Source organism: Vicugna pacos, chromosome X, assembly GCF_048564905.1.
Source record: "Vicugna pacos chromosome X, VicPac4, whole genome shotgun sequence".
In the NCBI taxonomy this organism is placed as follows: domain Eukaryota; kingdom Metazoa; phylum Chordata; class Mammalia; order Artiodactyla; family Camelidae; genus Vicugna; species Vicugna pacos.
The window spans coordinates 55431890-55444574 of NC_133023.1; the positions used below are offsets into that span (position 1 = coordinate 55431890).

The 12685-nt window shown below is 48.5% G+C and overlaps 1 protein-coding gene across 1 annotated transcript; it reads right to left on the reverse strand.

Moving 5' to 3' along the window:
• Positions 1-2784: 2784 nt before the first annotated feature.
• Positions 2785-6524, reverse strand: LOC140691987 (uncharacterized protein CXorf49 homolog). The gene is made up of 6 exons (XM_072956595.1): positions 5162-6524; positions 4391-4547; positions 3793-3869; positions 3486-3531; positions 3061-3102; positions 2785-2956 (listed from the first exon to the last, which is right to left on the reverse strand). The coding sequence occupies exons 1-5, from the start codon at positions 6383-6385 to the stop codon at positions 3062-3064; spliced, it is 1545 nt and encodes a 514-aa protein (XP_072812696.1). The 5' UTR covers positions 6386-6524; the 3' UTR covers positions 2785-2956; position 3061.
• Between the last annotated feature and the right edge of the window lie 6161 nt (positions 6525-12685).

Sequence of the window (12685 nt, forward strand, 5' to 3'; positions counted from 1 at the left end):
ACTCTGCTCACCCCCCACACCCAGCTCTGTCTCCAGGGCTCTCCTACTCCTGCCTTTCTTATTTGTACCAGTTTCCAAAGCCCAAGAGTCCAGAGTGAGCAGTGGCAGGTACTGGTGCTGGTGCTGGTGCTGGTGGCGTGGAGATGAGGTAAGGAAGGGGAAGGGAGCAGGATCAGGAAGAATGGGGCCTAGAATCCTCTAGGCCAGCCGTCACTGCCTACCTAGTTGGAGAAGAGGCTTGAGGGGAAACATTAAGGGGGTGCACTGAATGAGGGCGAGGTTCTGACCTCAGCCTCCACCCTGGGACCCAGATGTGTTTCTTTGACCTGTGCCTCAGGACCTGCCACTTAACTCCCTCTGGAACTGAAAGGCTCTGGCCTGAGACGCCGGCTATGATGTACATGTTCCCAGCAACAATATTTGCGGTAGTTGGTCTGATTATGGAACAGAGACTTTGTGTGCACAGAGAAGGGAAACGAGGCTGAAAAAATGCAGCACCAAGGGCTGTGTTCACACTGTCCCATGTCCCCTTCAATAAGTTTCTCCACTACCTCACCCTGGCGGACACCACCCTGTACCCCATCCCCTGGGCAGGGTTGGTGCTGATGCTGGACTTCCCCCTAGTCACAACTTGCCCTCATGTCTCAGGGGGTAGAAACCCCAGCTGGAAAGTCTCTGCCAAACTTAGTCACTCAGACAGCAGCGCACTAGGTCACCCCGCCAAGAACCAGCCAGTGGGTCAGGTTCAGGGTCAAAGCTGTAACCTCAGCAATCAAGACGACCTTCCCCTGGGAGGGGTTGGAAGTGGAAGGATTAAGTCCCCCGAACGTTCTTTGCCAGCCCTCAAGCCTGTGACTGTCCCATCCCACACGTGATGGTCAGTCTACCTGAGCTCATGCCACGTGGGTGGGAAGGGAGCCAGGGTGAGAATATGGGGGAGGGTGGAACCAGGGGCACCCCATTGTCCAGGTGCAGTCACCCCTTACTTCCCATCCTCACTGCGCCCATCCTGCCTGTTTCCCGGGTTCCTCATGTTCGGCGTCTCCTACGTGGGTCCCCCTGCTTCGAAGATGAGCTGAGTCCCAGCTACTCTGAGGAGCCATCCTTCCCATTCTCAATCCATCCAGACGCACAGTGGTTGTCAGATGTTTTCGAATCACACAGTAGGATCCAGAGCCTCCGCCAGCCACTCCAACATTTTGAGCGTCCTGACACCTCGTTGTAGGCTTTCGTGACTTGTGAAACATCCCTCTCCCACGTTTTGGGAATTTAACAACACTCCTTGAATAAAGGAGATGTGAAACTTGCTTTTGCTCATTCAATGCTTTAGAGATTCTGGACCACAGTCTGTACTCCCTTTCCTCCCTGAGTCACATCTTTCTCCCTCAAGGGAGATTGTCCCTGATGAATTTTATTCACAAACACAGACACAGACACAGACACAGACACAGACACCTTTAATGTTCTATCTACAATCATACCCCCGCTTTTGTATATTAAACCCCCGATTTTTCAGGAAGAGTGACCAGCAGAACCTGGCTATGCCTCACTCAATACAAATCTGTCCCTCTGAGTCTCAGGCTTGCACAGCACTGGGTCCTGGCTGAGGGAAGGAAGTGATTCCCAACCTCAGGTGAGGGGGAAATCTAACATGGAGTTCAGACTCTATCTCCTGTGCCTTAAAAAGGCAGTCTGGGAGATCGAGCTGGGACACGGAAACATCATTTCCATGAAACTCTGTGTCATGGGGCTGGTGAACACTACTTGACTGGGACCAGGAAAGAACACTGAGGCCTACCAACCCCACTTGACATAGAATGTGAATGGTCACTTTCCACCCAAGGGTAGGGAGGCGACCAGGCTGGAGGAGGGCAGTCATCTGACCGGGCAGGGAGGATGTGAAAGCTCCAAGGGCTGGACCATCCACGTCTAGCTGCTGGCGGGCAGTCTCCCCCAGGTTGGCACCAAACAGACACCTTTCCCCTAACTCCAGCCAGAGACGACCCTGTGCTTTTCTCCCGTGTTCCCTGTACCTTCCCTCTTGCTCTGAAATCCACCGGGCCGTGACTTCTGCCTCCATCCCTCTACTGAACCCGCGGAGACAGACATGACAAGACTGGTAACCCAGGATCAGAAGTGAGAGCTAAGGAGGACAGGAGGACGACTCGCAGGTTCCTGGGTGAGATGTCCCTGTGCATGGTGGCACCAGGGGGAGGTAGGGACCTCACAGGCAGGATGGGGTCTCAGAAGAGGGAAGATGAGCTCAACTGTGCCTGTTAACACCTGCTGAAGTGCACGTGCAGGAAGGCTACCGACGCCAAGCCAGGGGAGGGATCGAGGATGCTCTGACAGCAAAGCAGGGTGGACGGGGGGGAAGCAGGATGGTGATCCCACTGAGGGAAAGGGGCATGGGAGCTCTGGAAGGGGTCATGGGTTCCTGGTGATGGGGAGGGGGAACGGCAGCGACGAATGGGAACCACCGGACCCCAAAGGAGGAGAGGTTTGGAGGGAACTGGAAGATGGCCTCCAGGGGAAATGGAGGATGTGCCAGTGTGGACAAGCAGAGCCCACACCAAACCCAGAGCCAGGCACTCTGCAGGTCTGACTGCAGGGATGGGAGCAGAGGCTCCCCGGACTCCCCACAGGGAGAAGGCCCACCACAGGATGCCAGAGGGACTGTTCTGGAAAAGGCTCTGACAAGGAACAGCTCCTGCCCCACTCCTGCCCAGCTCCTGCCCAGCTCCTGCCCACTCCCCTACCTCCCCAGAGAGAGGACAGACCACAGACCGGGAGAGGTACTTTAATTGGAAACTGCTGTGAAACGGGTGGGGCGGGAGCAAACAAGAGAGAGGAGGAGGCCCTGGCTGAGGTAGAGCAGGAGGGAACGAGCTTGGCCGCAGCTCCCGGGCCCCAGAGGTATCAGCGGCTCCTCTTGCATGAAGATGCCGGGCTCAACCTGTGAGACAGCACAGTCAGGGAAGAGCCTCAAGCCAGGGCCAGCCCTCAGCCCTGCTCAACAGCCAGGACTGTGGGGAGGGGTACGGTGTGTGTAACACTCACTTCACAGGATCTGGAACTTGTAAGCCAGGTTCTCCATGGCCGCTGAAACAGGGACAGGCATAAGCTGGCACTCCAGGCATAGGGATATAGAAGCCCAAGCCCTGTCCCCATGGCGAACCGCCCAGCCCTGCAACCCGAAACCCCCCTCCTGCCCAGATGCAAAGAGCCCTGGGCCGGATTCACTCCACCACCACCTGAACTAAATGTGGAAATGTTTCCTAAAGGGAACCAAAGTGTGCAAGCAGCTCTCAGGCTCTGGGCCATGTCAGGACCATTCAGAACACGCAGCAGGCTCCAGGGCCAGGCCTGCTAGGTCTCCTCCCCGCAGGCATGTTCGTCCCTGAGGGGCTGCCTGCACCTGCAGCCCCAAGCGCCCACCCGGGTTCTGCACTAACACACCGCTCTCTGCCCCTGGTTCCTCATACCGAGTTGCTCCTTGAGGCTGTCTATTTTTCTCTGTAGCACGGGACACTAGGTCAGGAGACACCGGAAAGAGAAATGATTAGTATATTCTGGCCTCCTCTCTCCTTCACCTTCCCCTCTCCTCCCGACTCTACATCCCAAAGCCCCGCGGCTAGACTGGCTCAGGCTCCCCAGGGGAAAGGACGTGGGCTCCCTTCGTAGGCTGTGGGTTGGGGGCGGGGAAGCAGGCCGCACAGAAGTCAGTTTAACCTAAACACAGATCCTCCCATGTAGTTTGGGCCTGTTTCCAAGAACCAGAGGAAGCATTACCCGAGGACAGCCCTGCGCTCCTGGTGCCTGCTGCTGCCTTTCTGGTCTTGGGGGCTGGTCGAGTGGTTCCTGGTCACCTACAGGGAAAGGACACACAATCCAGCTTCTCAGGCTCCCAGTGAGGTGGACAGGGCCTTGCAGGGTCTAACGTGAAGTGAGGCAGCACCACCCCCTACTGGTAACAAGCCAGCCCTGCTCCTCCCAGCGGCTCCAACCTTCTGTCTAAGCCTGCCTCCTCTCTTCCCCAGGCGCAGCCATTCCCCAACTGTGGTCCCCAGAGACTGTGGCTCTGGGTTCGACCCCCTCAAAAGCTGCAGCCACATCCAGCAGCTGGGGGAACAAAGTGGGTGAACAGGATTTAACAGCGTAGGCTGTTCCTCCGCAAGTCTATGTCCACAGTTGCAGTTTGGGGCACTGCCACCATCACCCCTGCCCCAGAAACCCCACACAGAGGATGACGTGGCCCAAGACAACCCCTGTCCTCACCCTGTTTCCTTGGGGAGAAGCTGCCTGGGAGCAAGGCTGAGCCCCCAGCAGAGACAGCAAGAGGTTTCTCTCCTCGTCCCCTCACCACCCCCATCAAACCCAGGAGACTCACCTGGGGGTGCAGGCCCTCTGGGCATGTCGTCTCCCTGGTTCCGGGCCAGGGGCTCTAAGCTTCCTGGATCCTGGGAGGCTCTGGTATTGAGGTTGCCACGGCTGGATTCCCCACGATGTCTGCGCGAAAAAGATCGCCCTCGCCTGTGTGTTGGAAGCTGAAACAAAATTTCTTACCAGTTTGGATTCAGGATGCGTGTGTGTGTTTACTTGGTTGCATGTGTATCTATGTTTGTGTGTGGGTGAGAGAGAACCTGTTTCGAGGCTGGGGTAAGGCAGGGGACTGGAGTGGAATGTGACAGGCTGGTCTCATCAGCACTTTCTCCCTCAGTCGGCCCCAGGCCAGCGGACAGAGTTGAGCCAGGGACAACAGTGGGGCACTAAGAAAGCCCAGGCCCCCTGCAAGGAACAGCTAGGAAATAGGAATCAGGAAGCTGATGAGTCTAATCACTGAAGTTTTGTTCCCCAAACTTCTAAGGGGTCCCCTGATCCAATTTCAGCTACCAGTTCACCCTTCCATCCCAGCCTCTGTCTGGGAGAGGAGGCCGGATACCAGCCATGGGGGGAGAACAGTGACCCCCACACCCCAAGGGAAACCTTAGTGTTTGTCCCTAGTAGAACAACCCCGATCTGGCATCCTAATGACCCAATGACCCAGGGGAGCCCAATGACCACCCCTGAGGGATGGACAGAAGGAGCACAGGTAAAGAACTTTGTGGTGGGGGGCGGTGGGAGGGGGAAGGGGGAGAGAGGAGGAGCATGGCCTACTCACTTGGCCCTTTGCGGCTGGGTCTCTATTTGGGTCCTTGTCTTCTCCTGCCACCGCAGGTTCAGACACCGTTGCCTTCCAGGTCACGGATTTCTTGCCAGTGCCGCTGTGCTTGGGCTGTTTGGTTCCCGAAGGGACTGAGGAATCCCTCTTGGACCTCCCAAGCAGCGGAATACCAGTGATTGGGGGGAAGGTGGCAGGTTCCACGGGAGCTGCCGAGACTCGCTGCCCCCAGGGAGGGAAGATTCTCCCCAGGGCCAGGTTGGAGATCCCCTGGAGGGATTTCTTCTCCGGGACCCCCTTCCTCCTAGGAGTGGCCTGGGGCAGGCTGCTCCCAGCAGCAGCACCTCCGAGGTAGGGCCTGCTTCCCACCTTCCCCCTGAGCACGCTTTGCATTTTCTTAGGGGAAGACATTTCCAGCTCCCCAGCGTCCTGCCTTTCCACAACCGAAGTGAGTCCCTGGGGAGCGGAGGGCAGGAAATGCTCCCTGACTTGTAAAGTCGAGTGTCTGGCTGTGTCCCCCGGATCCTCAGAGCTGCGGGGCTTGACCTGGCCTCCTTCTTTGAGGCAAATGCTCACTCTAATCGCCTGGAGCTCACTGAACTCATCTGATGACTCGGTGTCGGAAGGCAGCCCCACCAGGCCTTTCATGACGGACCGCGGGCGATCGGCAGCCGCCTTCATCCTGCTCTTCGTGCCTCTCCTAGGCGCCCCCCAGGTCCGGCCCCCCTCAGCCCCATCAGGCGGGAGAGGGCCGGCCACAGCCGGCTGCGCTTCTCCACAGCTCTGGGCGGCCGCGCCTCGACCGCCGGGAGCCGCCTTGGGCCCGGCCCACAGGCGGGACTCTTTGGCGGCTGAGCTCACCAGGGACGGGTATCTGCGGGCGCCCAGCACGTCCCGGTCGGTCAGCTGCTGCAGGATGGCGGCCGCAGACTCGTCGGCCAGGTCCTGGTCGTCCCCCTTGTCGTCCGCTGAGGAGCCGTGTCGGCCTTCGCGGCCCCAGAGCACCGGCCCTCCTGCTTCCAGCACCACCCGCTCGGACTCGAAGCCCTCGGGGTCCGCGAAGCCGCCCCCGCCCTCGCCCTGGCCGATCCGCGGCGCCCCGGGGTTGGGGCCGGGGGCGGGTCGCCCCTGGGCTCTGGGGCCGGCCTGGCGGACGCCGTCCCGCTCGCCGCCCTCTGGGCCGAAACCCGCTTTCGAAACAGACACCTTATCCGGGGAGCTCATGTCGCGACCGGGGCGGCCTCGCTTCAGGGGCGTCAACTGATCGCCCGGGTCCCGGTCGCGGTCACAGCCGTGGTCACGGAGGCTGAGGCAGGTGGCCTTCTGAGGCGGCGTCAGGCACCACAGGCGCCACACGAGATCACCTCACACGACGCGCGATTGTTGTTGCGAGGGCGACGACCGCGCTGTGGCCTCCTCATTGGTCCGGCCTCCGCCAACCAGTGCGCACCTTGTTGGCCCGCCCCTCGAGGTCCAACCAATGGGGTCAGGGCCTCTGGTTCGCCGCCAAATCAGGAGGTGGTCCGGGCAGTTGGCGACTTGGCAGCAGAGCCGGTGATGGTGAGAATGCGGCTGTTGGGCCTCTTGTCGCACCTCTTCCTATCCTGGCTCCCCTTTCCGATTAGAGTCACAGCTCCGAGCCACTGTGTCCCCTGTACAAAAGGGATTGGAGGTGAGGGGGTTCTCTCGGGGGTGGTGAGGAGAAACCACAGGATGGAGTCTCTGGGTGCCTAGTGAGGGCAGAAAGCTCTTAGCAGCCTCCCATCTAGCCCAAGCCTTACACCCAAGAAGAGAATGGGCACAGTGATCAGGGGTCCACATACTTTTTTCCTTAAGGGTCAGAGAGCCAAGGGTTCGTATTTTGGGGTTGTAAGGTCTCTTTCTGGCTGCTCTATTAGATAGACCATCAAGTCGACTTGTGCACTTAGCAGATGTTATTAGCAGGCAGTTTTGGTGGACAGGCTGGGGGTTGCCCAGTTCTCTCCCAGCCTCTCTGACTGGTAGGTCATTCAAAGGAGGGAATGGCACTTTCTGGTGCACAGCCCCAAAAGATGCTCACCATCACTGATCCTGGAAAGCTTTTTTCATAGTTGATTTTATTGATTTGTGTCTTCTCCATTTTTTTCTTGGTGTATCCAACTATAAGTTTATTGATTTTGTTTTTGTTTTTGAAGAACTAGATCCTAGTTTCAGAGATTTTTTCTATTCCTTTATCCTCTATTTCATCTATTTCTGCTCTGATATTTATGATTTTTTTTTCCTTCTACCTGCTTTAGGTTTTTTCTTTTTTTTTTTTTCTCATTCCTTTAGGTGTAAGGCTAGGTTGTTTACTTGAGATTGTTCTTGTTTCTTGAGTTAGGCTTGTTTTGTCATGAACTTCCAGGAGCCGTGGGGTCTCCTTCTAGTACTGCTTTTGCTGCATCCCATAGATTTTGGATCATTGTATTTTTGTTTTCATTTGTCTCCAGGTATTTTTTAATTTCTGCTTGATTCATTTGTTGTTTAGTAACATATTGTTTAGCCTCCACATGTTTGTGGTTTTTGCGGGTTTTTTTTCTTTTAGTTGATTTCTAGTCTCACATTGTAGTATTCAGAAAAGATGCTGGGTATGATTTCAGTCTTTTTGAATTTAGTGAGACTTGTTTCGTGTCTTAGCATGTGATCTAGCCTGGATAATGTTTCATGTGCCCTTGAAAAGAATGTATTATGTTGCTTTTGGATGGAATGTTCTATGTATATCTAGTACACCAATGTATTCTAACATGTCACCGAGGTTCTGTGTTTCTTTACTGATTTTGTGTCTGGATCTGTCCTTTGATGTAAGTGGGGTATTAAACTCTACTACTATTATTGTGTTACTGTCAGTTTCTCCCTCTGTGTTTGTTATTATTTGCTATGTAATTGGGTGCTCTTATGTTGGGTGCATATATATTTATAATTATTATGTCTTCTTTCTGGATTGATCCCTTGATCATTATGTCATGTCCTCTTTGTCTCTTGTTACAGTCTTTGTTTTAAAGTCTGTTTTACCTGATATGAGTATTGCAACTCCTACCTTCTTTTCATTTCCATTTGCATCGAATACCTTTTTTTTCTTTTTTAACATTTTTTATTGATTTATAATCATTTTACAATGTTGTGTCAAATTCCAGTGTCGAATACCTTTTTCAATCCCCTCATTTTCAGTTTATGTGTGTCTTTGGATCTGAAGTGAGTATCTTGTAGGCAGCATGTATATGGTTCTTGTTTTTGTATCCATTCAGCCACTCTATGATTTTTGATTGAAACATTTAGTTTATTTCAATTCTAAGTAATTATTGATAGGTATGTGCCTATAGCCATTTTGTTTAGGGTCGTTTTGTAGTTCTTTTGTGTTCCTTTCTTCTTCTTTTGCTCTCTTCTGTTGTGATTTGAGGACTATCTTTAGTGCAGTGTTTGAATTCCTTTCTCTCTTTTTTGTTTATCTATAAAGGTTTTTTGGTTTGCGGTTACCATAAGCCTTATATATTGTAATTGTATATAATAAATAATTATATATAAAACATATATATATTATATATAATATTTTAACTTGCTAATCTCTTAAATTTGAATACATTTTAACAACCCTGTATTTTTATTCCCCCTCCCATGTTCGATTTTTTGATGTCATATTTTACATCTTTTTGTTTTGTGTATTCCTTAAGTACTTACTGTGGATATAGATGATTTTACTATTGTTGTCTTTTCACTTTCCTACTAGCTTTATAAGTGATTGATTTACTTTTACTGCATATTTGCCTTTACCAATGAGATTTTTCATTTTGTAATTTTCTTATTTCTAGTTGTAGCCTTTTCTTTTCTACTTAGAGAAATCCCTTTATTATTTCTTGTAAAGCCAATTTCATGGTGCTGAACTCTTAGCTTTTGCTTATCTGTAAAACTATTTATCCTTCAAATCTGAGTAACATCCTTTCCAGGTAGAGAATTCTTGGTTGTAGGTTTTTTCCTTTCATCACTTTAAATGTATTGTGCTACTTCTTTTTGACCTGCAGAGTTTCTTTTGAAAAGTCAGTTGATAGACTTTTCAGAGTTTCCTTGTATGTAACTAGTTGCTTTTCTCTTGCTGCTTTTAAGATTCTCTCTTTAATTTTTGCCATTTTAATTACAATGTGTCTTGATGTGGATCTCTTTGGGTTCATCTTGTTTGGGATTCTCTATGCTTCTTGGACCTGGATATCTGTTTCCTTTCCCAGGTTACGGATGTTTTCAGCTATTATATCGTCAATATGTTTTCTGCCCCTTTCTCTCTTCTTCATCTGGGAACCCAATAACGTGAATGTTAGTATGCTTGTTGTTGCCCTAGGGCTCTCTTAAACTGTGTTAAGTTTTTGAATCCTTTTTTTTTTCTGTTCAGCTAGAGTGATTTCCACTACTTTGTCTTCCAACTCAGATTCATCCCTCTGTATCATCTAATGTACTGTTTATTCTTTCTAGTGTATTTTAATTTTAGTTATTGTATTCTTCAGTTCTGTTTAGTTCTTCTTAATGTTTTCTAACTCTTTGTTAAACTTTTCACTGCATTCACCCAATCTTCTCTCGAGTTCTTTGATCATCTTTATGATCATTACTTGAACTCTTTATCAAGTAGACTGCCCCCCACTGTTGGGGGGCAGCAGTTTGTCCTGGGGTGTCCGGGAAGCTCAGGGTGTCCTACAGCAGCTTGTCTGCTGATGGGTGGGGCTGTACCCCTACACAATTAGCTGCTTGGCCTGGGGTTTCCAGGACTGGTGTCAATTGGCTGGTAGGCATATCCAGGTCCTAGCACTAATAAGCTAGAAGGAAGACTCCAAAATGTCACTTGCCAGCATCAATGTCGTCAGTGTAGAATGAATTCCCCCAAATGGCTGCCACTAGCATCTGTATCCCAGGGGTGACTCCAAGTTACCTCCTGCCTCTCCAAGAGGCTCTCCATGGTCAGCAAGTGGGTCCTTTCTAATTATTGCAATTGCCTTGGGTCTTGGAGCATGTGAAATTTTGTGCATACCTTTAAGAGTGGAGTCTCTGTTTCCTGCAGCCCTTTGGCTCTCCTGAGAGCAAGTTCTCCTGGCATTCAAAGTCAAATATTCTGGGGGGCTCATCTTCCCAGTGCAGCACCCATGGGCTGGGCAGCCTGATGTGGGGCTCAGAGCCCTCACTCCATGGGGAGAACCTCTTCAATTGTGATTATCTTTCCATTTGTTGGTCACCTACCTGGGTGTGTGGGTCTTGACTATGTTGCATCTCTGCCCTATCTATCTATCTTGTTGTGGTTCCTTCTTTATATCTTATTTGTAGCAGATTTTTGTTTTTGCTAGTCTTCAGGTCATTCTCATCAATATTTGCTTTCTAACTAGTTGTAATTTTGGTGTGCCTGTTGTAGAAGGTGAGCTCAGGGTCTTTCTACTCCACCATCTTAGAGACTTTTCCTCTATTATCCATTTTGAGTTAAGTTTTGTATAAGGTATGAGTTATAGGTTCAAATTCTTTTTTTTCTGCATATGGATACCTAAATGTTGCAATGCCATGTTTTGAAAAGACCACACTTTATTCAATGAATTTCTTTTCTGCATATGTCGAAAATCAGTTAGCAGTACTTGTTTGGGTCAATTTTTGGAGTCTCTATTCTGTTTTATTGATTTATGTCTAACTCTTCACTAATATCATATTGTCTTAATCATTGTAACATTATAGTAAGTTTTAAAAACAGGTAGTATGATCCCTCCAACTTTATTTTTTAAAATTATTTAATGATTCTAGTTACTTTTACTTTCTATATAAATGTTGGAATCACCTTGTCTATATCTACAAAAAATCCTGCTGCCATTTTGATTGTATTATACTAAATCTGTAAGTTAGTTTGAGGAGAATTGATATCTTTACTATGTTGTGTATTCTGATTCATTAACATGCAATGTCTCTCCATTTAATTAGGTCTTGGATTTTTTTTACCAATATTTTGTGGTTTTCAGAATGTAAATTTGTATGTATTTTGTTTGATTATTATTATTTTACCAAACTTTGAGCAAGCCTTGGAGTCCTGGGATAAACTCTACTTGTTTGAGATATATTTTTCTTTATATACATTGTTGGATTCAATTTGCTGATATTTTGTTGAGGATCTTTGTGTCTATGTTCATGAGAGTTACTTGTCTGCAGTTACTTGCTTTGCTTGCTTCCTTTTTTATTGTATGTGCTTTGTTTTGATATCAGGGTAATACTGGCCTCATAAAATGAGTTGGGAACTCTTCCTTCTCTTTTCAGTAAGAGGTTTTGTAAAACTGATGTTAATTCTTTAAATGTATGATAGAATTCACCAGTAAAACTGTGGGCCTATGGATTTCTTTTTTTTTTTTTTGAAGATACTTAACAGGAGTATTCAAGTTATCTATTTGGTATTGGATGAGTTTTGGTAAGTTGAGGTTTTCAAGATATTAATCTATTTCTTCTAAGTTGTTGAATTTATGTGCATTGAGTTATCCATAGCCATATCCATATTTTTCCTACTTGACCAATATCAATATATTTCCTGTATTCTTGGGATTTGGAAATATCTTAGTAAGGTGGTTTTTTATGATGTGCATTTTGCTGTGTTCTTAGTCTGAATATTTGTGTCCTTCAATTCCAGGAACTTTTCTTGTCTACTTAGTCAATTCAGGCTTCTATAAAAGAAACCATAGACTGGATGACTTATAAATGACACAAATTTATTTCTCACAGTTCTGGAGGCTGGAAAATCCACAATTAAGGCACAGCTGATTTGGTATCTGATGAGGATCCACTTCCTGGTTCATAGACAGCATCTTCTGGCTGTGTCCTCATATGGGAGAGAGGGCAAGGAAGCTCACTGGGGTCTCTTTTATAAGGGCACTAATCCTATCCATGAGGGCTCCACCCTCATGACATAATCACCTCCCCAAAACCCCACCTCCAAATACTATCACACTGGGGATTAAGTTTTAACCTATGAATTTTGGGGAACACAAACATTCAGTCTACAGTGTTCTTATTCTTTCTCCCTAGCATTTTCTTTTTTCTCTCCTTTAAGAACTGGTAGTATTTCCATGTTGGTAAGCCCTCTACATTTCATAAAGCCAAGAACACCATTCCTAAGCCTACAGGCTGGATTTTCTAGATTGATATGAAATTTTCTTATCTTTTCTCTTCTATTATCCATCTCATTGTCCTCTTTTTTGTTGCTTCTGGGATATTTCTGCAACTTTAGTTTTAACCTTTCATTGAGTTTTGTTGCTTGTTTGTTTTTAATCTCCATTCTCCTATTTTAGTTTCTACAAACTCTTTATTCTAGAGTCCTCATTTAGAGCATGGATATAGTAGTATCTGCTCTCTCTTCTCAAGCGTATTAATTAGAGGTCTTGGGGTTTACGATTTTTAAAAAAATTTTTTCTTTTCCTCATATTATGTCTGTTTCCTCTGCATTACACTTTTGTTTTGGTTCCTCTCTTATTGGAGATCTTACTCAAATATTATTGGGTCCTTGGAAGT

Excerpts from the sequence above, each read along its gene's own strand:
- LOC140691987 (XM_072956595.1), bottom strand. The coding sequence starts at position 6,385 with ATGAGCTCCCCGGATAAGGTGTCTGTTTCGAAAGCGGGTTTCGGCCCA. Across the intron at positions 3,870-4,390 it reads CAGAGGGCCTGCACCCCCAG|GTGACCAGGAACCACTCGAC; the intron begins GTGAGTCTCCTG and ends CTTTCCCTGTAG. Across the intron at positions 3,103-3,485 it reads CAGCCTCAAGGAGCAACTCG|CGGCCATGGAGAACCTGGCT; the intron begins GTATGAGGAACC and ends TCCCTGTTTCAG.